Source organism: Rhinolophus hipposideros (genome assembly GCF_964194185.1).
Source record: "Rhinolophus hipposideros genome assembly, chromosome: 7".
Classification (NCBI taxonomy): Eukaryota; Metazoa; Chordata; class Mammalia; order Chiroptera; family Rhinolophidae; genus Rhinolophus; species Rhinolophus hipposideros.
In genome coordinates this window covers 23,417,215-23,442,446 of record NC_138053.1, presented here as the reverse complement: position 1 = coordinate 23,442,446, position 25,232 = coordinate 23,417,215, and the positions used below count along the sequence as shown (strand labels likewise).

The 25,232-nt window shown below is 32.1% G+C and overlaps 1 protein-coding gene across 6 annotated transcripts in view; it reads left to right on the top strand.

Moving 5' to 3' along the window:
• The window catches only part of YTHDC2 (YTH N6-methyladenosine RNA binding protein C2), a 59,650-nt gene that overhangs the window by 30,364 nt on the left and 4,054 nt on the right, over positions 1–25,232 (top strand). For 2 of the 6 annotated variants that reach the window (XM_081053408.1, XM_081053406.1), the window contains exons 14-27: positions 31–127; positions 209–296; positions 383–463; positions 2,309–2,391; positions 3,496–3,601; positions 5,240–5,359; positions 5,681–5,953; positions 7,952–8,078; positions 9,114–9,319; positions 9,670–9,865; positions 12,762–12,868; positions 14,280–14,572; positions 18,790–18,967; positions 24,062–24,265. In XM_081053408.1, the coding sequence (XP_080909534.1) occupies positions 31–127; positions 209–296; positions 383–463; positions 2,309–2,391; positions 3,496–3,601; positions 5,240–5,359; positions 5,681–5,953; positions 7,952–8,078; positions 9,114–9,319; positions 9,670–9,865; positions 12,762–12,868; positions 14,280–14,572; positions 18,790–18,967; positions 24,062–24,265 (2,159 nt within the window). Of the gene's footprint in view, positions 1–30; positions 128–208; positions 297–382; positions 464–2,308; positions 2,392–3,495; positions 3,602–5,239; positions 5,360–5,680; positions 5,954–7,951; positions 8,079–9,113; positions 9,320–9,669; positions 9,866–12,758; positions 12,869–14,279; positions 14,573–18,789; positions 18,968–24,061; positions 24,266–25,232 lie in introns of all 6 variants that reach the window. The other 4 variants (XM_081053407.1, XM_081053405.1, XR_013993622.1 and 1 more) reach the window with 3 other exon arrangements.

Genomic DNA, 25,232 nt, shown 5'->3' with positions numbered 1-25,232 from the left:
TAATATTAAAAGAAATCCTTCTTCTCCAAGGTGCAATATTAATTTTCTTACCTGGATATGATGAAATTGTTGGACTCAGGGATCGCATCCTATTTGATGACAAGCGGTTTGCTGACAATACACATAGGTAAAAGCTAAAGCTTTATGTTTATTGCTTTAAATAAAAAATAGGTACCGTAGTATATTTTTCTCTTTTAATTGTCAACAGATATCAAGTCTTTATGCTTCATTCAAATATGCAAACATCTGATCAAAAGAAAGTATTAAAAAACCCACCTGCAGGTGTTCGAAAAATAGTAAGCTTCATACAATCTTCTTTTTTCCATTTTATTAGTCATTGGTTCTGTTTTCATATTAACTATAACATAACATCCCATTGCAGATCCTTTCCACCAATATTGCTGAAACCAGCATCACAGTCAATGATGTTGTCTTTGTTATTGATTCTGGTAAAGTGAAAGAGGTATGTATGGACAAGTTGTATGTTCAACTCAAATGAAGAAGGTTAAATTCCATTCAAATAAATGCTTTTATAAGCAGAATTCACTGGTTCTAGATAAATTTAACACTAAAATGAATGTTCTACCTTAAATCAGTATGTAGGATCTATCTTGTGTTTTTAACAAATAATACAAAAAAATTAGACTTTTCTCACTAAATACTGGGAAGAAAGTAAAAGGTTTGGCTAGTTATAGTGAAAATTTTGTGAAACAGTGTGGGGATTTGATTACATATTTTGAATGTTTTCCTCCTACACATGGGAATGGCCCATGTCCTTCTTGTTCATTGTTATATCTTCAGTGCTCCACATAAAATAGGTATTCAAAAGATATTTTAGTGCAAGAGAAACATGCTGACAGAAAGCAGACAAAACCATGGGTCCATTACTTGCTTGTATAAAAATAAATTTCATTGGAACACACCATGTCTACTCTTTACCTATTGTCTATGGCTGCTTTCACACTGCAGTGGCAGATTTGAGTAATTGTAGCAGAGACACTCAGCAAAGGCTGAAATATTTAGTACCAGCCCCTGACATCAATAAAAGTCAGGCTTTATTTCCTTTTAGTATTGGAATGCCTAGCAACTCTCAGTATCCTTAACTTTGGTAGATCCTTTCGCTGAAAGAATTGAAAGTAATAGAGGTAGTTGATTTTTCAAGGAAACACTGTCCATGTTGTGGAAGGCAAATAATGTCTGTTCTAGTGGATATAAATGATCATTTTTAATTGGAAAAATTTGTTAATTATTTTGTAATGTTTCCAATGTAATTTTTAGGAATAGTCTATAGAACATAAAATTTTATAAAATTTGAACATTTCATTACAGTTAAATACTATAAAGGAAGGAAAATTTTATTTTTTGTAGGAAGATAATGATGAATATTATCAATAAAAGGCTGAATAGTGAGTCAGTGAAAATTCAGATTTTATTGCCCTAAAATTATCTAAAGCTGATGAAGTAGATTTTGAAAATATTAGAAATTAATTTCAAGTATTTATCATGATTTAGAACATGATGGTGGTGTCAATTTATTTTACATACAATGTTGAGAAATGCAACATTTTATTAAACCAAATAAGCGGCATCTTTTCTAAAAATTCCATAATTAAACTATTACAAGAAACCATTTGTATTTGCTCTATATAGTTATTTATTGAAAGGGAAAGTTTAAGTCATTGAATGATTGAAGTATATATTTTATTTAGGAATGCAGTCTTCTAAAGTATTTCCCTACAGTAAATTTTCACGTTAGATTCTTTAAGGAAGTTTGGGGCCATAACGTTCTGTATAGGCTAACTGCTGTCAGTAGCTCAGCAGGAGGTAAATGGAAGGGTTTAAAATTTTTTCACTCTGGGATAGGATTGGTTTAGCGATTGTTGTTATTCCTCTTCTTCCATCTGAGCTCGCTGGAAAGTATTTCAGAAAACTGTCTTTCCCAGATCATTTGTATGCCCCACAGTGGTGTAAATCTGATAGAAAATGATGTGATAACAATAAATCAGTTCTTTCCAATCTTCATCCTTATGTGTACTGACTACTATTATCCAGCTGTAGCAGAAAGCAACAAATAACTCAGCAAGGCACAGAGTGAGGAAGTTTCACAGCTCTTCTGCGTTTAGTGTTCATTCTTTTTCCTTAAAATGTTTGTAGCCAGAAATCTGGATTAAAAAAAAAAAATTAGTACCCTATTCTAATTATCTAATCAAGAGGGGCTTTAAATTGGCATATTAAAATGCATTTGTAATGTTTTTCATTTCTTCTTAAATATCTGATATTTTAACATGAATATATTTAAATATTACAGAAATCCTTTGATGCACTGAATTTTGTTACAATGTTAAAAATGGTGTGGATTTCCAAAGCTAGTGCCATACAACGAAAAGGCAGGTAATGTATACTTAGTGTACATTCACTCAATTGCCTGTAAAATGGGAACATTTTCATCTGTATTACATATTCATGTATATTCCACCTTCTATAAAATGTTAAAATTTTCATGTTAGTCTTAACTTTTATATTGTTTTTACAAAGCAAATTATTTTAATACTTTTAAAGAAGTATTTAAAAAAGTGTGTTGACTTTGAGTTGACTGTGGAAAATCAAGTAGAGCTAAGAAAGAGGCTTTAGTAGTATAGGTCTAGTATTAGGATAAGGAGATCTAGATGGATGGAAATTGAAGTCAGGGAGATAATAAAGATCACTTTGGGAGAATGAGCAAAGTGATGAGCAGAAGTCTGAGGAAAACCTCAGAGGAACATCAACATTTAAGGACTGGGCAAAGATAGAACTCTCAGAAAAGGCTGGCTAGGTGGGAAAGCTGATGAGTCTACAGAGAGGGAAGTATTTGATGAAGGAAGGAATGGTCCAACAATGTCAGGTTTTGTAACTTGTATCACACTGCATTATGTTTATGTTGGTCACTCTGAACTGTGAACTTTGTGAGGATAGGGATATTTCTGTATCTTAATCTGAATATTAGCATATTCAGCCATGCCTTTAGCTGATACAGCGACTTTGGGTGAAATTAAGAGACTCCTTTTCTTCAAGATATTTTCCTGTTAATTCCCAGAAAATTATACAAATCTTTATGATGATGGGGTAAATGACACTCCCTTGGAGTTGCGTAATGCATAATTTGGGCCTGAACACAGTGCTTGGTATCAGCTCAGTAAAGTTGATTAAATTACCATGTATTCATGCTTTATTTTTTACTCATTTTCATATGTAATGTTTTTATTTTTACCATTATCCTAGAAGGTGTATCAGGTAGGTGTGAGTCTCACTTTGTAAATGAGATAATTGAGTCCTAAACAAGTGAAGCGCCTTCTGAAAGGATTCATAGGGTTTAAGTATCAGAGTAAGGATTTAATTAAACTCAGATATCCTGATACTGGTTCATTGTTCTGTCTCCTAAATCATGTTGGTTATACAGTTTCCTTATTACAGTCTTTATTCCTTGTTTGAGTCTTAATTTTATATTTTACTTTTAAGGGCAGGGCGATGTAGACCTGGAATTTGTTTTCGGCTGTTCAGTAGACTCCGATTCCAGAATATGTTGGAATTTCAGACTCCAGAACTTTTGAGAATGCCATTACAGGTAGAATTTTTACTCTAAAAGGCTATTTTTGTGGGTGAGGGAAGAGAGGGACCATTTCAACTAATGCTGATTGGACTTTTAAATAATGTAGGAAACAAAATTATGAAATATATATTATGGAAGGTGGTTATGTATATAACTAATTTTTTTTCTATATAAGAAAATTTAATCCATAAACCTCCAAAATTTTCAAGAGTACATTTAGTTTATAGTACAGTTTCTAAGTATATTGTTTTTATGCAACATTCTAAGAGTCTGTCAACCATATAGTGTTTACCTTTTATTCTCAATGAGGATTAGAAAACAAATTATTTAAAGTGCAAAAGATACAACCAAAATCTCAGTGTAAGATGCTGAGATTACCTTGGTAGTTTTGGAACTGAGTTCACTGAGATTTTCTGGCCTTTATTATTTTCCTTTAGGTTTTCTGATTTTATGGAACAGCCAGACATTGTAGTTTCTAGGGAAACTACGTGTACCAGCAGTACACTAATTTGATTCCTTGGTGTACTGAGCCAGATGCTGACTTCCAAACCTTTAAAGAGAAACTGGATCATGTTTTTGGCACCCACATCCCTAGAAGACATTCTGCCAATTTCTATTCCTCTTAGAATAAAATACAGAATTCTTAACAAGTGCCTGAATTCTCTTTCCTGCTTGTATCTTCAGTTTTAAATTTTTAATTGTCTTTTGTCCTTTCTCTACTCATACCAGTAGTTTCAATTTCCTAAGCACATCTTACTTGTTTCTATCTTAGGGCCTTCATATGTGCTATCCTTCTCCTTAGACTCCTCTCTGTACTCCTTTTATAATTAACTCCTACTCAGTCTTTACATCTTAGTTTAAGTGTTATTTTCTCAGAGAAATTGTCTTTTCTCATGGCCTACCTCTGCTTGTTCCTGAACTTGATGAAGTCTTTTGTTTTACTTCTTTTAGCTCCTTGTATCTTATCACAATTGTAATTAAAGAGTTAGTTACATAATTACTCTGTTTTTCACACACAATGAAAACTCCTTGAGGGCAGACACTTGTCTGACAGTCTGTCGTCCTTTTTTTTTTCCCTCCAACTTTCTGCATAGTACCTAGCACCTAGTAAGCACTCAAATATTTGTTGAATGGATAAAAGATCACAGAATGTAATAGAACGAAAAAAAGACTTTTTGGCTAGTAACTCTTATTGTTATATACAAGAACTATGTGAGGAGACATTGCTGATGATGGCAATGATAATCTTGCTATGAGTTGATGGAGGGTGTTTATAAAAGTTCTGGCACCTCGGTCAGAGTATGAGCCCGGTCAAAGTATGATCCCGTCTTTCACAGAAGCACATTGTTTCCTCTATTGTTCATTTTAGTCAGAGACTCTTGGTCTTTGTTTGGGAACTGTAGTTCCCATGATTTCTTGAAAAATAAAAATTGATTCTAAATTTCAATATTTTATTTTACTGTATTATTTTTTATTTTTCAATTTCAGTTGACATTCAGTGTTATTTTTACATTAGTTTCCTATGCTGTACTTTACATCCCCCTGATTATTTTGTAACTACCAATGGAAAACAGTATGGAGATTCATCAAAAAATTAAAAATAGAACTACCTAAATTTCAATATTTCAAAATTATTGCTATTCTTATTTACAGGAACTTTGTTTACATACCAAGCTGTTAGCCCCAGTTAATTGTCCTATTGCTGATTTCCTTATGAAAGCTCCTGAACCTCCACCAGCTTTAATTGTAAGAAATGCTGTACAAATGCTAAAGGTTGGTGTCTTAGTAATTTTATGTATAAGACTATTTTACTTGAAATTTAAACCAAATGAGAATACATTTTAACTAATTTTGTACTTTAAAAAATTATCTTACATAATCATGTACTTTGAATAATACTGTTCTGATAGTTATAGTAAAATAATAGATACAGTTCTTTATTATGTATTTGAAGCAAAATATATTTTTTAATGAGATGTGATAGCAAAAGAAAATTGACATTCTTATTTCTTTCTTACAAATTTTTAAAGTATGTGGTTTGATTAAACATAGTTTTTGGCCATGTCAAATTCTTTTTTTTATCCTTTTATTTAGACAATAGATGCAATGGATATATGGGAAGATCTCACTGAATTGGGATATCATTTGGCTGATTTGCCAGTAGAACCACATCTTGGTAAAATGGTCCTGTGTGCTGTTGTTTTAAAGTGTTTGGACCCCATTCTTACAATTGCCTGCACACTAGCCTATCGAGATCCATTTGTCCTGCCGACGCAGGCCTCTCAAAAACGTGCAGCTATGCTTTGTAGGAAACGTTTCACTGCAGGAACTTTCAGTGATCATATGGCACTTCTCAGAGCCTTCCAGGTACTATTAATTGTCATTTTATTTCTGAAAATGTTGCTGGTTAAACACATTTCTGGGACAAGTGTAAAAAATTAAAAAAATGATATAATTCCATTAATTTTGTTTCTTTATACAGTCACATTTTTTTAATAGCCCAGAAAAAAATAATCTTCCTACTGTTAATAATTATCACATATTTTTTCTTTCATTTTTCTCCTTGTAGGAATACATGTATTGTATATATGTATGTATATAATTATTTTTCTTTATACTTGTATTTATTTTTAATATCCAACCTTATCTTAGAATCATAGCTTGAGCAAGGAATGCTCTAAAATTTTAGTTAAGAAACATTATATGTTATTCATAGTATACAAAACAAAGCTTGGAAGAAAATTATCTTGAATTTAATATGTATTTATTGATTTTTTTGGAGTACATCTTTATGTGCTCAAGACACTATACTAAGAATTTACTTTTATAAGGCAAAAATCCAAAAATCACTTAAAACCTATTAATAGAAGTGAGAAATTGAGGAAAGTGCTAAATGGGAACGAAAAGAAGGAAAGTGTGACTGTGAGTAAGGGAAATGACATATAATTTAGAAATTCAGATATGTGGGGAAGGATATATTATTTTTTGAAAAGGTAGACATGTTATTTATCCTTAACTTCTATTGAATGTAGGCTCTGCCTGTACATTTTTAACAATTTTCATTTTGTTTATGTGTAAAGTACTCTTTTCCAGGCATACAAAATTTTTACAATACATACAATTTAAAAAAATAATTGCAAGCTCTTTGTGATCATTATTGAACAAGGGATGGTGCATTGCAATTAGTTGTGTCTATTATACCACGTATTATAATAGATCAGTTGAGTGATAATAATTAGAGGGAGATTTGGAGAATTCCTGTCTATTCTTTGCTTTTTCCCCAGCTCCTTCAAAAGCAGAGAATAAATTACTGCTTTGGTCTTTCAAAGCAAGAGAACTCATTTTCAAAGAGAAACTTTTTTATACTTATACTGCACACTGATGATTTATAGAAATCCCTCTTTCCATTCTCAGATTAAGAGATTGATATAGAGGTTATTTTTGGAGAAAGGGAGTAGCAGGATTCTTAGATATAAATGGTGTTTTCATGGCTTAGTTGAAAAACCTCCATGGTTTGGTGGGGGAAAATTAGCAGATGTATCCGAGAGGTAAATATTTTTGCATAGCTGGTTGTTCAGGTTACCTGATAACTTAGTTCTCATTGGGATTTTATAAACTCAGTGGCTTTCATAGCATATGAGTATAAATTAACTAATGATAAATTTTATTTAATCATAAAGTCTTAGATTTTATTTTTTATGTTTAATTTTTTAATTATTTTTTAAAAATTGAGATATAATTGACTTATAAATTTCATGTGTACAACATAGTGATACACTATTTGTATGTATGCAGAATGATCGCCACAGTAAGTCTAGTTAACACTCATCATCACACCTAGTTACAATTTTTTCTCTTATGATGAGAACTTTTAAGATCGACTCCCTAGTCTGTTTACTAGACTTATTGTGGAGATCATGTCACAATATATACAAGTATTGATTGCTGTGTTGTACACCTGACACTAATATAATGTTATATATCAGTTATAGCTCAATAAAAAATTTTATTTAGAAAAAAAGATTTACTCGCTTAGCAACTTCTAAATATACGATACAGTGTTATTAACTGTAGTCACCATCAAACTCTTATCTTACATCTCTAGGACTTAAACTCATTTTATAACTGGAAGTTTGTGCCTTTTGACCACCTGTACCCATTCACCCCTCCTCCCCACTGCTGGCAACCCCCAATCTGTTCTCTGTATCTATAAGTTTGTTTTTTTTTTCATAAAGTCTTAGGTTTTATAAAATAATTAGAAGAAGGAGAATTGACCTTGAGTGGTTAATGTGGTGCTTTTCAGTTACTTTGCTGCCTAAGAAATGAGTGGTAAGTTTATCTTGTTATGTAATTATGTTTTTATAGGCATGGCAGAAAGCACGAAGTGATGGGTGGGAGCGAGCCTTTTGTGAAAAGAATTTTCTTTCACAAGCTACCATGGAAATAATCATAGGCATGAGAACTCAGTTGCTTGGTCAACTTAGAGCATCAGGTAAAGTTTTCCCCCAAAGAACGTATTTAAACAACTGAGAGTACCCTGCCCATATCTCACAGTATTTGTTGTTAACTGATGCCATCTTATTTTTATGACATTATCACATTGTTGTATATCTTATATTCATGAACTGCTTTGGAGACTTCTGTGTGACCTCAACTTTTGTTTGTTGATTAAAAAAATGATATTGTAGAAGTTGTAGTAGAGAAATGAATACATTTTGATACTGTTGGCAATGAGCAATTCATAATGTATTTGTTGGTAAAGATCAATTTAGATATTATAGTTCTATTTTATCAGTATTAATAAACAATTATTTAGTTCTATGAAATAAAAATTTTAAAAATTTCAGTACATTGATATGAATGCTGGTCTTCATATTTTTGGAACATGAAACAAGTAATCATTTTAAGGCACTTTGAAATTATTTTTTTAAGAGAATGCCAGTATTGCTATTTTATTTTAAAATACTTCTTTAAATTTCTTTTTGAGTAGCATAATACATTGAAGAAATAGCTAGAAGAAAGTTACCAGAGCCTGGATTCACGGATTAGCTGAAGTGCCAAAGTAATATAAGAAATGAACCAGAGGGTTTAGAGTTGTCTCAGCTGTAGGGACTTTTGAAATTTAAGCATGAATACTCTATATTTACTTGACTTCACCTCCAGAATTATTGTCTGTCATAACCAAAATGTTATTAATACTTGTCAAAAGAATGGTTTAGGTTTTCAGCTATGATTTTAGTGTGTTTCAGATAGCAGCTTATGAAGAACTTTATTACAAGAATGTGTATTTTTAAAAAGTGCTTAAGTCCCCAATGAATCCTCTACTTTCTTTAACCTGAACAAACCTAAACTTTCTTAGAACATTCTATATTTTAAACTTTCCAAAGGAGATTTTATTAATTATTGTGAAATTTGATTATAATTAAACTTACATGAATTATACAATTATGTGTAAAAAACACACAAATTTAAAAGTATATTTTGAACAATAGAAAAAGTTGGTGTGGTTTGTTTTTCCTCTTTCTAGGTTTTGTTAGAGCACGAGGTGGTGGTGACATTCGAGATGTTAACACAAATTCCGAGAACTGGGCTGTCGTTAAAGCTGCACTGGTGGCAGGCATGTATCCTAATTTAGTCCATGTGGACAGAGAGAATGTAGTATTGACAGGGCCAAAGGAGAAAAAAGTACGGTTTCATCCCACTTCAGTTCTCAGTCAGCCTCAATATAAAAAGGTAAAATACATTTTTAATGCTCTTAGACCTTGAGGTGAAACTAATTTATTTTAGATTGTTGAAGATCAATGAGAAATGTTCCAACATTACTGACCTGCTGTAAGAAATTAATCAGTTATAGATGTCTAATTCAATATTGGAACAACATTTTGATTGAATCTTTGAGTTGGAAGAGATAATGTGTTAAATAATAAGGACTTTGTACAAACTACATGAGCAATGACTTGCTTTAATTTTTGCTTGGGTATACATTATCTATTTCTTTGGGGGATTTTTTACATTTTAAAAGTATCGTCAGTAAATTAGGTGATAAGTACAGTTAACAATTTTTTTTTAAATTTTCTTAATAGATTCCTCCAGCCAATGGTCAAGCTGCAGCAATTCAGGCACTGCCTACAGATTGGCTTATTTATGATGAAATGACCAGAGCCCATAGAATAGCTAACATTAGATGTTGTTCGGCAGTGACACCTGTCACTGTATTGGTGTTCTGTGGACCAGCTAGATTGGCAAGTAATGCTCTTCAGGAACCTTCATCCTTTCGAGGTAAATGTATTATGAAGGTAATAAAAATCTATTTGAAATGAAAATTTTCTTTTTCTAAATCAAACAAATTTTGAAATTATAAAAATTTATGTAGTAGTAGCTCCCTTTTGATATATTAAGGCTAATTAAAAAATACTAAAGCATACCGCTGTTTTTGAAATTAATTTCTAAGGTAACTTAATATTGATTTGTGCATTTTTGATTAATCTTGCTGATAGGAAGTTTTGTATTTCTCCTCCACTGAATTTAAATGATGGTTTAACATAAACAAAGGTAATTGTTTAAAGGAAATAATAATAGTCATCCATAATATTATTAGCCTTATGCAAACATTTTTTAATATTATATTTTTTTATATGTGTACATATTTTAAATTATTTTACCCATACTGTTATTTTATATTCTTCTATTTTCATTGTACAGAACATTAAAACATTTTAATATTATTTATTAATGGCTGCAAAATATTCTATTGCATTAAAGTGGCATAATGCATTTAAAACGTTTCTTTACAGTTGGACATCTTGATTGTTTCCAATTTTTTGTTATTCGGTGACTCAGCAAATATTTGCTGCGCAACTACTGTATGTCAGGTATTGCGTTAGGCATTGAGGATGTAACAGGAAATAGGATAGACAAGGGGTTTCAGTCCTTAGGAGTTTACGTCGTAGTTGGGAGATAGATGGCAAAAAGTAAGCTATCTATGTGGTACTATGAAGGAAATGAAGAAGGCTGCCTTAATGGTGACCTACTTTAGAAAGGGACCCTAGACAAGTTTCTCTGGGGAGATGTGATTTAAGCTGAGACCTACAGTGTGAGAAGAGGCCAGCCATATGAAGATACATAAATAAGCTCTAGGTAGATGAAGATGTCCAGAGCCAAGATTCCACACCAGGAAATGACCTAGGAATTGACAGAAAGGTTGTGTGATTGTAAGCACAATGATCAAGGAGAGAGTGGGGTGGAATAAGGTTGAAAGAAAGGCATGGACTTGTAAGTCATGGTAAATAAAAGGGAAAACACTGAAGGGTTTTAAGTAAGGGAGTGACATGATGTGATTTATGTTCAAAAAGGTCATTTTGGCTGTGAAATGGATTACTGTGAGAAGGAGCAAAAATGGAAGGGAGGAGGCAGGTAGGAGGTTTTGCGGTGGTCTTATGACAGATAATGATGGTGCAGAACTACAGTGGTGGCAGCTGATATGAAGAGAAGTAGACTCACATTTATTTTGGAGGTAGTACTAGTAACTGCTGTATGGAATGTGAGCGATGAGTGAAAGGGAGAAGTCATTAACTCTCAGGTTGTGGCTGTGGTACCCTGCTGATTAATTGATGACACTTATGTGAGATTGAGAAAACTGGGAGGATCAGGTTGTGTAGAGCAGAAGTCAAGAGTTGGTTTAGGCGTGTTAAATTTGAGACAGCTAAGTCATCCTAAGTAAGATTTTTTTTTCTTTCTGGAGGCAGTTGGATTTACATATCTGGAGCTCAGGGAGGAAGCCTGGGCTAACAATACAAATTTGGAAGTCATCAGTTAGTAGATAATATTAAAGACACGAGAAGGGATGTCCTAAAGTGAATGTGTAAATATAATAGAAAAACCATTGATTATAATGTTAATTTTTGTTTTAATAAAAGTACTTTATTAAATCAAGGAAGAATTGTACTGCTTTTAATGCTTTAAAAATATATTGAGGGGCTGGCCTGGTGGCTCAGGCAGTTGGAGTGCCGTGCTGCTCCTAATGCCGAAGGCCGGCAGCCAGTGGCTGGCCTGGCTGCTGACCGACCTGACTGCCTCAGCCAGGGCTTGAACCGGAGGGGGGGGGGGGGCGTGGGCAGAAGAAGGGGAAAAAAAATATGTTGCATTTTTAAAATAGCTTTTGAGCATTTGTTTATATAATCAAAATTTGTTTAGCCTATTGGCATTGTGGATATGTTTTCTTGTGGAACTGTCATTTTGTTCCAAGAATAAACCTTCCTTGGACTAAGGAGAATTTATTGCAATGCTGTATATTACGCTAATATTTTATTTAAAATTGTTAACTTCATGTTCATTATTGAGGCTGACCTATATGTGTAGTGTATGCATGTGCACATTTAGGTATCTTTTGGGTTTTAGATTATATTAAGTTTTAGAGTTAGGTTCAGATTTGTCTCAGTGGAGTTGGTATTTGATTCCTCGGAAGTTTGAAAGACTTGGTGTTCCAGAATTCTTTATTGTTCTTTAAGGACATCTTTAATTTCTTAAATAGTCTGAGTTTTTCTAGTTCTTGTTCTTTCAGTTTTAGTAATTACTTGTTTTTTCAGTTTGTTTTATAGGAACAAATAAATTTTTTTGAAGGTTTCAAATTTATTATTCTATAATTATGCATACTATATGTTTTTAGCTTACAACATTTTGTATTAATTTTTATAATCTTGTTCTTAGTTCTGATTTTGTAGATAGATTTGTGCTTTCTTGGCCCTTTATTAAATTTACCAGAGTTGCCTATTAGTCTTCTCAAGGAATTGAATTATAGTTTTAACTGTTAATACCATTTTGTCTTATTTAATGTATCAATTTTTGCCTTACTATTCTTAGTGTTTTTATTCTTTTAATTATTTTCTTAGTTTTCTTCTGCCTCTAGTTATTATTTAAACATTGTGTTTTGATTTTTAATTTCTTGTTCTTTTTTTTTTTATTAGGATGCATTGTGATTAGAGATTGTAGTCTTCACAGTGTTTTTTTTTGCCCCCTCCTTTTGATTACTGAGATTTAATTTGTGATCCCACACAAGTTGTTAATATATTGGGGATTTGTGTGAATATGAAGTATTTGTATTTACTTACTTTTTTTGCTATGATATAGGATGGTAAAAGTGCAATTTTTTTTCTTTCAATATTTGTTTGAACAGCAGATGGCATTCCTAATGACAGTAGTGATAGTGAAATGGAAGATAGAACTACTGCTAATTTGGCAACTTTGAAACTTGATGAGTGGCTCAATTTCAAACTAGAGCCTGAGGTAAGTTGCTTTATAGTATGTGATAAATGTCTTTCATCCAGTTGGTATGAGTTGATATACAATATGGTAAAAATTATATCTTTAATATTGAGCTCTTACTATTAGAGAATAGAGCTTGTTTTTCAGTTTTCATAGGTCCCTAATGTACTTTCTGCTGTATTGGGGTTTGTTTCAATAGAGGATTTGAAAAACCTAGGTGTGGGCCTGTATTTAAGCATGGTAATATTTGAGTATTTCTGTGTATGTAAGAAAATATTGAGTATTAGGTACACAAGAACTCTATTTTGTATAACTGTTTCCAAGAGAAAGATGTGAGTTCATTCTGTTTTCTCTTTTCATATATCTCTGAATTGGGAATGTTTCATTTCAAATTAAAAATTTTCTTGACAAAGTCTTCCCTTAATTCCATCTCTACTTTTAAAGATCATTTTATATCCCTTTTTGTTTTATTTTTTGGCAGCTAAGCTGTGAATAGTCAACACTGGCTAGATTTACTTTTTTACCATTCATTCATTCATTCATCACTTTAACTTACTATAATTTCACTTTCAGTTCCACCAGCCTTTCACTTCACTGAAATTGTACTTGCTAAGGCCAACATTTTCCTCCAGGTTGTCAAACTAGCCTGCTGCTCTTGACAAATTTGGCCTTTCTCTTGTTTTTGGAACTGTTGTCCATACCCTTCTTTTTGTAATTCTGTGCTTCCCCATTTTTCCTCCTCACCCCTGCCCCAACTGCTTTGTCACCAGTTACTGTGACATTAATCTTTCCTGATTCTTCTACTTTCTGCAGAGGTCATTGCTTCTTAGGTTCTTTCATTGACTCTTCTGTATGAGTTTATGACATAAATGTTAGATGTTTGCCAGTATTCTAGGCTTTCTTTACTTTGCTCTTCTCACTATCTCTGCACAATTTCTAGTGACTGCACATCTACATGTAGATTTAGTAACCATTTATGCATTGATGACTCCCAAGTCTATCTATATGTATCTAGCTTAGGCCTTTCTCTGGACCTATGAATCCAGCTGCCTTCTACAAGCACTAAAATAAAAGATGTGGATGGTTCTACAAGCACTAAAATAAAAGATGAATGGAACCAAATATATATTTTTAAATTTACCCTGCTGTTGTTTTTCCATATTAATCACACTGTGCCACACATTGTTTGCTATCTCTCTCATTAAACTGTTTCATTTGATTTTGTGTCTCTAGTGCCTCAAATATGGTAAATAAGAAATTTTATTTCACTCATGCAACAAAAGTAATGAAATTAATAGTAAATTATATGAAATGTAAGACTTGTTCTTTGGAAGCAGTTGCAGACCTTAACTAATAAACAAATAGGTGTCTTGTAAGTGCGATATACATTTTGCGTATATCTATTTGAACTGAGGAAACTATTTTGTTACAGGCAGCCAGTTTATTGCTGCAGCTCAGACAGAAGTGGCACAGCTTATTTTTACGCCGCATGAGGGCTCCATCTAAACCTTGGTCTCAGGTTGACGAAGCTACCATTAGAGCAATTATAGCTGTTTTAAGCACTGAAGAACAGTCTGCAGGTTTACAACAACCATCTGGGATTGGCCAAAGGCCAAGGCCTATGTCTTCAGAAGAACTTCCTTTGGCATCATCTTGGAGGTCAAATAATAGTAGGAAAAGTTCTGCAGATACTGAATTTCCTGATGAGCCCACTACTGCAGAAAGGTAAATTTATAATTTATTGAAATGGGAGATATTCCCATCCAGGAAAATGAGTTATTTATCATTGAATCGTATGCTTTTATAATATTTAGAAATTACTTTCTTATAATATAAATACATAAAAAGGTTGCAATAAAATAGGAAGAGATTTTTACTTTTAAAACAATTTTTATAAGTATTAAGATAATATGAAGGATTTCAAGTGGCTAGTATCTGAGTTATTTAATAAGGAAAATTTTTGTCAGGAAAAACTCAAAATGTTTAATTTTCATAATTCACAAATTTAGGGTCTATTAAAAAGATAGTAACATTTTTTTATTATATATTTTAGTCAATATAAGTCAAGTGGTGTCTTCCCTGGGTATCCTACAGGAAGTAGTATTGGCCATGGCCATGTAAAAGAACAACCTCCCCACAATTGTTACCTGGACATCAGTATCACCTACGGGTATTCTTACAGAAATATTCATTCATTCATTCATTCATTCAGTGTCACACTAAATGGCCTGTTTTTGGTGTGAGGGATATAGCAATATACAAAACAGACAAGATCGCTTCCTTTCAGAGAGTATATTTTATTGAGGGGAGGTGCAATAAACAAAGTAAATAAATTTACTGTCTTGACAAAATTTGTTACAATATAGCCAAATTCTTGTATTTGTTCTGGCATTTAGCAATTAGATGTCATTGTTTTTTTTTTTATTTGTTACGTGATTATCAATAAGAAAGCTCTTATATTGAATTATTTGCCCAAAAATGTAATATATATATTGCATTTAATATATATATATTACATATAAATTACAATATAATATAAAGTGGTTATAATGAATCATTGACCATGATTCAGAAATATTTCTTGTAAATACACTGATTAGAATCAAATTTAATTTTCTTTGCATACGTTAGAAAAAATTTTTTACCTTGTTAGAATTAATGACAAAGACATTTTGCTTGTGATGCTAGTTTTCACAATATTGGTGGAAAGTGTATGATTTCACTGTTAAAAAACTAAAAATAGAAACATAAAAGATATGTAATGCTTACTGTTTTTTCAAAAATCATATGGGGTTTTTAGTACCTTCTTTTGATCTTATTTTGCATATTTCTGTGAGGCATAAAGTCATCATCAGTTCAGACTTCAGTTAAAGGTGAATAATACGTACTGGTTTCCAAGTTTTTCAAATATTATATTTTAGGAATAATGCATCCAGTTGCCAAGAAAACCTCATAATGTGTGTGCCTGAACCTTTCTCTCTAACGTAGCTGCTCCTGAGAGAAAGGAAAATAGTAAAAACAAGCACCTTTCTACTTGGACTTTTCCCACTTTTTGAAAAGATTGTTCTCAAAGCTTACTTGAACAATGAATGTTTAGAATGTGCGAATACATTTCCATAGAAATTGTTATGTGGTAGTGTTATTCCTAGACCCATCTATAAAAAATTTGATAGATTCATAGAAACTATGTGTATATATTATATATACATATATATGTATATATAAATGCATGTTTATATATATGTGCCTATATTCACATACACGTACAAACACATCTTTTTTAAAAAAAGCTTTCTTTTTCCTTTATAAACGTAAAACATACTCATTTAATAAAATTTGGAAATACAGAAGAAAATCAGAATTATAAAACGTAATTATTAGTTATACTTTAGAAACTGATTATTTTATAAATTCATTTTTTAGTACCTGTGATACTGGGATCAACCATTTTCATTTACTTACGAGCTGCAGCCCAGCATTCTTCATTCTCTTATTTGCTGAACAGCAGGATATAGAATTTCATCTATTAGGTTGGTGCAAAAGTGTTGTGGTTTAAAAGGTTAAAAATAATTGCAAAACCCGCAATTACTTTTGCAGCAACCTAATACTCTCAGAACTTTGGTAGTATTAATAGATAATGCCTGGAGTTGATGTATCTTGGTGAGGAATAGAATGAGCACTCTTAGGAAGATTTATTTTTGAAGAGAGAAGTTATACTCTTTGTGGGGTTACTTTTTTGGAGTAAGGTATTTCTAGTTAGTTTTCACTCTGGGATGGCAAGATACAGATTAAATAAGTTAAGAAAGTATTTTTTGAAATAATAGAAATAGCCCATGTACCATTCTAAAATCAAACCCTTGTTTTTTCTTGTCATTTTCTAAATAATAATGTCATGGCAGAGGACAAACATATTTTCTATAAGAAAAATGAGATATAAATGAATTCTGTATCAGAGCTCTTCCTCTTAAATGAAAATTTAGGTGGAAAGGTTTATGGGAATACTTTGATTCTACCTGAATTAAATTTTTGTGGGAAGCCAAATATGAGAGAGAAAAAAGCTAGAATAGAGCTCAGAGTAAAAAAATCTATTTGAAAACTACAAAAGTAGACATTTAGTTCCATTGAAAACATCATTTTTATTCTAATAAGTTCTTACCTTCATTAAGTCCTGTCACCTAATTTTCAGGTCAATTAGGTGTCAGGATAAGCATTTTCGAGGTTGGAATTTTAGAGGTTGTAACTAGGTAATTCATTTAACTTCAATTCATGAGAGAGAAAAAAATCCTGAAAAGTTATTCTTTATACTTTTTATCAAGTTGTTATGATTCAGATATGCATTGATTATATATTTTTTTGTTAATATCTTTAGGCTATTTTATTTCATTTGTGAAAGAAATAATCCTTGATCTAAGATACATAATTGAAAATGAAGTGATAAGCTATTGTGGGGATAAGTTATTTCGACTTGTCTTGAAGGCAGAGTAATTATAATTGCAAGACTCTATGGAAGCTTATGAATTTTCCAACACATCCTTTTTTCTTTTAAATTTACTTGTTATAAACATTGTTAAATACAGCAAAGTAAATGATACACAATAATGAGCTCCATATCCCAGATTCAGTAGTTACCAAGATCTACTTGCTATATCTACACAAATATTTTTTCTCTTTTCCTTTCTTTCTTTTTTTGTTTACATCTTTCAAGATAAATCCCACACATTGTGTCATTTTACAGTTCCATATTTAAATATGCATCACTTAAAAATAGAAGCATTTTTCTTACATAATCAAAATCCAGTTATCAATCCCAATAAAATGACTATTTCCCCAAATCTCAAACGATACATTTATTTGAATTAGCATACAGGGAGGGCTCATGCATTGTATTAGGGCATCATGTTTCTTGAATCTCTTGTGCAATTCCTTTGTTGAGTTATTTGAATAAACTAGGTCAATGGTACTGTGAGATGTACAACATATCCTCGTGTCATTTCATTCAAAGTAGTTTCCTTACAGTATTGATGGGATACCATAGGACCTTAACTCTTGCTTATATAATTTAGCCTATGGTAAAATTGGTTTTGTTATACATAGCCTCACTTAAAGTTGCAGAACCTGTTGATGATGTTAAGTGAGTACTTTACCACATTCTGGATTTGTCTGTGTTTCTTCCTGGCATTATTTACTGCTATACACTTAAATATTTCATGTAAACTGATAATTAACTCTCACCACTTGATTAGATGCAGTGTTTTGGCAAAAATATAGGTGATGCTGTGAACTTAATGTTGCACAACTTTAGAAAGTACTCAATTAAAAAATAAGTCTGGTTGTTTGACCAAGGCATATATTTTTTAAGCTCAGATAAATTAAGAGACTTGCTCAGTATCACAAACCTAGTTAGTTATAAATTTAGCACTGTCCTAGAAATCTTCTTTCCTGACTCTAGTCCAGTATTATTTCCACTTTACCATCTGTAATTTTTAATGCTATTAAAATCTATTTTACTTGGCTCTAAGACATTCTGTGAAGCTGGAAGGGAAGTGGAATAGGTGATATTCTAGTAATGGTTATTAGCATAGATGTATTTCAATAACTCATAATGTTAAAGGACATTAAATATCAATGTAAAATATAATTGTTAAAGATGTTTCCTAAACTATCATAAAAGAGGTTAGGAATTTTGTAAGGGAAATAATACTTGAGTAACTGTTAATATTAAGTTAAAGATTTTTGTAGATTGTTTTAAATGTATTTTTACCTATTGTTTTTGTCCTAATAATCCAACTGTTTTTTAACTTTGAAATGTAATAGAAGAATGAAATTCCCTTTTTAAATAATATTCTATCAATCATAAAGCCATTGAAATTTTGGTTTGACATGGCATCTGCTTTGTATTATGGACTTATGTATGACTGATTGCTTCTTCCTTCTTACTCAAGAGTATTGATGAAATCTCCATCTCCAGCCCTGCACCCACCTCAGAAGTACAAAGACAGAGGAATTTTACATCCTAAACGAAGCACTGATGACCGATCAGATCAATCGTCTGTGAGATCTGCAGACAGCAGTAGTTACCCAAGTCCTTGTGCGAGTCCTTCTCCTCCATCCTCAGGGAAGGTACCGTATCTAAAAGTCTGCGTGGCAAAGAACAGATTTGTGGCATGTCTGTCTAATATTACATATTTAAACAAAATTATAATCCGTTCTTTTCAGTTACTAGTTGTGCCCTCTGTTCTAGATATATATCAAAGTGGCCAAACTTTAGACACTTTGAGTAAATTTTTTAGTTTTTCCTGCATGCCAAATGTTTCTAGTTATTACTATCTTGGGGTGCTTTAAAACTAACTGATGGCATGTAGCTAGACAGATCATGATTTGCTTCTATATGTTTAGAACTGTTTTTCTGTTAAATGAAATAACCAGATTATGTTACTTTTGGTTTATAAATTCATAATTGACAACAGTGGTTTCTTTCAATTGTTAATTGATTTCTTCAATTCATTGGTTGTATTATAAAACAAGATAAGATAAGGTTAGGAAGACAGGAAAAGTTGATAGAGAATTGAGAACTATTAATGTGTATCTTTCAAAAAGTTGTAATGTGAACGATTTCAAATGTTTAGAATATATTTACATTTATTTCCCTGTATTATTAGTACCTGAGTAAGTATTTGAGTAGAGTTTTTTAGCTGTATGTTGTGTTGTGAAAATGTCTGTTGAAACACCTGTTAAATAAGAGGAAAAGAAATGTTTTTGCAGATTTGCATTCTTAGGTTTTAGGTTAATTTTAAATACCTTTTTTAAGGTATAATTTATACACAACAAAATTAATCGATTTAAACTGTACAATTTGGTGAATTTGACAAATGTATATAATCATATAACCATACCACAGTCACATATGCAACATTCCCATTCTCCCTCACCCCGGCTTCTGACAACCACTGAGCTAACTACTCTCTGTCCCTAGAGTTTTGCCTTTTCTGGAATTTTTTGTAAATGGAATCGTGTATGTAGCTTTTTGTGACTGGCTTATTTCATTTTTTAAATTCATCTATATTTTTGAGTGTATTATTAGTTTAATCTATGAGAGTTCCATTTGCTCCATATTCTTGACAATGCTTAGTATTATTAGTCTTTTTAAGTTTAGCCATTCTAGTGGATATATAGTGATATCCCATTGTAGTTTTAATTTGCTTTTCCCCATTGGCTAACAATGTTGAGCATCTTTTCATGTTCTTATCTGCCATTCCTGCATCTTTTTTGGTGAAATATCTGTTCAAATTTTTGTTCAACTTTTTTGGGTTGTTTATTGGTTGTTTGTCTGGATACAAGCCTTAATTATATATATATTGCACATTTTTTTCTAATACTCTGTGCTTACATTTTTATTTTCCTAAGTGTCTTTTGAAGAACAAGTGTTTTTAATTTTGATGAAGTTCACTTACTCTATTTTGGTTTCATCTATTTTTTTCTATTATGGTTCATGTTTTTTATGCCCTGAGAAATGTTTGTCTAATCCGAGACTACAAAGATTTTCTCCTGTTTTCTTTTAGAAATTTTATGATTGGAGCTCTTCACATTTAGGTATATGATCTATTTTGACTTAATTTTTATTTATAATATGGGTATCTCAAAGATCATTTTTTGGCATTTGCCTATATCAGGGGTGTCCAAACTTTTTTCAATGTTTTTTTTACCAAGGGCCATATGCGGTAAAATACACAAATAGCCGGGCCACTCACTTGAGGTGAAGTAGTATTGCCTCACCTGGTTTATTTAAGTAAACTAAATATATTTTTGGAATTTGCTGCGGGCCAATTAACAATGGATTGCGGGCCGCAGTTGGCCCGCGGCCGCAGTTTGGACACCCCTGGCCTATGCAGTCGTTCCAGCACCACTTGTTGAAAAGATTATCCTTTTTCCATTGAATTACCTTGGCACCTTTGTCAAAAATTAATTGACCCTAAATATCTGGTCTATTTATCGGACTCTATTCTGTTTCATCGATATTTCTCTTTTTGCTATAGTGACTTGATTATAGTACCTTTGTAGTAATTTCATAGTAAGTTTTAAAATCAGTTATTGTTTTTTCCTCCAAATCTGGTCTTTTTCAAAATTGTTTTGGCTATCCTAGGTCCTTTGTGTTTTTATATAAACTTTAGAAAAGGCTTGTCAATTTCCACACAAAACATTTTTGGTTTTTGAGTGAAATTGCATTGAATCAAATGAATTTGAAGACAATTAACAATTTTTAGTCTTCCATCCATAAGTATGGTGTATATCTGTATTTATTTAGAAATTCTTTAATTTCTCTCAACAGAGTTTTGTAAATTTCAGAGTTTAGGTATTATAACACATTTTTTGTTACATTTATCCCTAAGTAGTTTATATTTTTGATGCTGTTTTTAAATTTTTAATTTTTAGTTGTTCCTTGTTAGCATATAAAAATACGTTTGAGTTTTGTATATTTATCCTATATCCCATGATCTTACTTCATTTATTCTGTTAGCTTTTATTATAGATTTTTCAGTTTTCTTCGTGGATAATCATGCCTCCTGTTAATAAAGATAGTTTGACTTTCTAATATGGATGCTGTTTATGTCTTTTCTTGCCTTATCTCTCTTGCTAGAACCTCCAGTAAAATGTTTAATAAAAATGTTGAGAGCAGAAATATTTGCCTTGACCTTAGAGGGAAAAGAAGGCCTTAATTAAGTTTTTTACTGTTTAGCATTAGGTAATTGTGGGACTCTTTCTTTTGTATTGAGATTGCTGAGAGGCTTTATTATGAATAAGCAATAAGGATTGAATTATGTTCAATTCTTTTTTTTTTTTCTACTTGAAATGATAACATAATTCCTTTTTTGGTCTGTTTTTATAGTAGATGTCACTGATTGATTTTCTAATGTTTATACCTCATTTGGTCATGATATATTGTCCTTTTAAATATTGCTGGATTTGATTTTGTTCAGTCAAAAATTTTGTTAAATGAGGGATCTTTGTTCATGAGAGATCTTCTGTGATTCTCTTTTCTTGTGTTATCTTTCTATGTTTTGGCATTAGGGTAATGCTGGCCTCATAAGATTAGTTGGAAAGTCTACCTCCTCTTCAATTTTTTGGAAGAGACGTGTAGAACTGGTATTTCTAATTCAAACGTTTGGTAGAATTCACTAGTGAAGCCATTTTTAGCTTTCTCTTCTGATCAGTATTATGCCACTTTGGGTGTAGCTTGAGAATCTTGCAACAGTGTACTTTTATTTTACACTTCAGTCCTTTGTGTTACTGGTTTCATAGATTTTATTCATACATATGTTATAAATGCCATACTGCATTATTTTTACTTACATAGCTAATTATCAATTATTTTGTACCAAAAGTCAGACTAATGACTTTTATATTTCCTCAATATTCAACTATTTCCTTTGCTCTTTGTTCTTTGTTTTACACGAATTTCTATCTTGGATCATATACTTCTGTCTGAAAACCTTTATATGACATTCCTTCTAGTACAGATCTGCTGGAAGTGAATTCTTTAATCTTTTGTCTGGAAGGTCTTTTTCACTTGTATTTCTGCAAAGTATTTTTATTGTGTATGTAATTCTAGATTGACAGTGGTTTTCTTTCATTACTATAAAGATGTCACACTATTTTCTTTTGGTTTTACATAGTTTCTGATGGGACGTTTACCACCATTCTTATCTTTGTTTTTCTGTATATAGTGTATCCTTTTTTCCTCTAGTTTTTTAAGATTTTCTTTTTGTCACTTGTTTACAGTAGTTTGATTTTGATATAACTTGGGTTGGTTTTCTTTATGTTTCTTCTTCAATCTGTGTATTTATAGTTTCCATCAATTTGGGAAAATTTAAGAACATTATTTTTTCACATTTTTTTTTATATTTCACCTCTTCCCCTTACTTTCTGGGACTCTGGATACACAAATCTAAGACCACTTGACATTGTTCCACAGGTCACTGATACTTTTCATTTTTTTCAGTTGTTTTCTCTTTGCTTCATTTGAGATAGTCTCTATTGCTGTATCTTTAAGTTCACATAAAAAATAGTTTTCTTATTTGTAATCTCTACTGTGCATTCTTTCTAGTGTATTTTGACTTCAAATATTATATTTTCATCTCTGGAGTACCCTTTGGGTTTAACAAAATATCTTCTATTTATCCTCTCATCAGATTCATGATTCCTTTACCTTCTTAAACATAGTGAATTATATTTATGATAGTTGTTTTAACATTCTTGTCTCCTAATTGCATCATCTCTGAGTCTCTTCCTATTGAATTTTTTTTTTTTCTGGTGATAGGTTATAGTCTACTATTTCTTTGCATTCCTTACAATTTTGTTTGGCTGCTATGTTTTTGTTGTATTCCTTTAGTGTTAGACATTCTTCTTGTATACAGTTAAGTTAGTTGCAATGTGTTTAATCCTTTCAAGATTTACTAGTAAGCAGTATTAGGGTGGGTCAGGAGCAGTTTTTATCAGGTACTAATTTAGTTCCAGTATTAAGGTGTGATTTTTCTGAGGGCTAATGCCCTATGTATTACGAACTCTTTCCATTCTGGCTGGGGATAGCATGGAATATTCTCAACCATGTGTGAGCTCTGGGAATTGTTTGGTCTACTGCTTTCCTTTGGGTCTTTTCCTGGCTTCAGGTCATTTATTCTCATCATGTGCAGGTCACTACTTAGCCAAAAACTTGTGAGGACCCTTCTGCAGTTTCCCAGGAGCTCATTCTATGCATTTCCCCTCTATCTAATACGATGCCATGCAAATTCTAGCTACCTTGGTCTATCTCTGCAGTTCAGTGAGACCACTAGTTTCTGTTTGTTTCTTTTCCCTACACTCACCTGGAAACTGGATCCAGGCAGTCAGCTAGAGCATTGTTGTTTTGGTTTCAGACTTAAAAGTTTATTAAAATATTTTCTGAAAGTACATTTGGAATATAAATCAAAGTTGGTAATCCAGGATCCTTTCTTGATAAGGGATTTTGAATGCTTTGAAATTGAGTGCTTGGGTTAGCTTATCTTTAACCTCTTTTTGATTGAGCCTTGTGTAGGTTTTCAGGAATGATAGAGCAATTTGTATTTGTTGAATGTTTGGTAAAATATTTTAGTTTATATGTTTATGAAGATGTTATTTAATGGAGCCTATTGATTTCGAAAGGTCAAATTACCTTTCAAGAATTTATGCATTCTTTTATAGGGCTCAAAATCTCCTTCACCAAGACCAAACATGCCAGTTCGATACTTCATAATGAAGAGTAGCAATTTGAGAAACCTTGAAATTTCTCAACAGAAGGGTATCTGGTCTACAACCCCTAGTAATGAGAGGAAGCTAAATCGAGCTTTTTGGGAAAGCAGCATGGTTTACTTGGTATTTTCTGTTCAAGGATCTGGACATTTCCAGGTGAGCCATCCTGAAACAATAAAGTGGGGTCGTTCTGGCTGCAGGTTAGACCAAAGAGATAAAAACAAACAAAGAAAGAAAAAACTCTGGCTTTTTATTGCATCAGAATGCAAGAATTCTTTTTGCTTGTCTGAAAATGAGGAATATATTGTACTTCTTCAAGGGAATGAAAAAAGGGATCCCATTGTTTTGGCCTTATCTCACTAGAGCCTCTCCAGATAAAAAATTTCTCTTTCTGCAGACAGCTTTAGATTTACCATTTCTCAGGTAGATTGAAAGTAATGAGAAGCGTGACTATTGGTAAAATGTTTGTTTAAATAGGCTGAGCAGTAGATGATTGGATAAAGAAATTTGTATATTTATACAATGGAATATTACTCTGCTCTAAAAAAATAATGAAATCTTACCATTTGCAACAACATGGCTGGACCTAGAGAATATTATGCTAAGTGAAATAAGTCAGACTGAGAAAGACAAATACCAAAAGATCTCACTTATATGTGGAATCTAAAGAACAGAATAAATAAGCAAACAAAACAGAAAAAGACCCAGAGATAAGAGAAAAAAACTGGTTGCTAGATGGGAGGAGGGTTTGAAGGATGGGGAAAGTGAAGGGATTAGAAAGTACAAATTGGTAGTCACAAAATAGTCACGGGTATGTGAAATATGGTATAGGGAATATTATCAATAATGTTGTAAAGATGATGTAGAATGCCAAATAGGTACTAGACTTACCAGGGGGATCACTTCATAGATTGTTTAGACGCCTGACCATTGCGCTGTACACCTGAAGCTGAAGTAGAATAATATTAAATGTCAGCTGTAATTAATATAAGTGTGTGTACACACAGACACACACACACACACACACACGGGGTGCCAAAAAATGTACACACATTTCAATAAAGGAAAAATATTAAAATTATAGTACTTAACATATACCAATAACTAAAGATGACTACAAGTC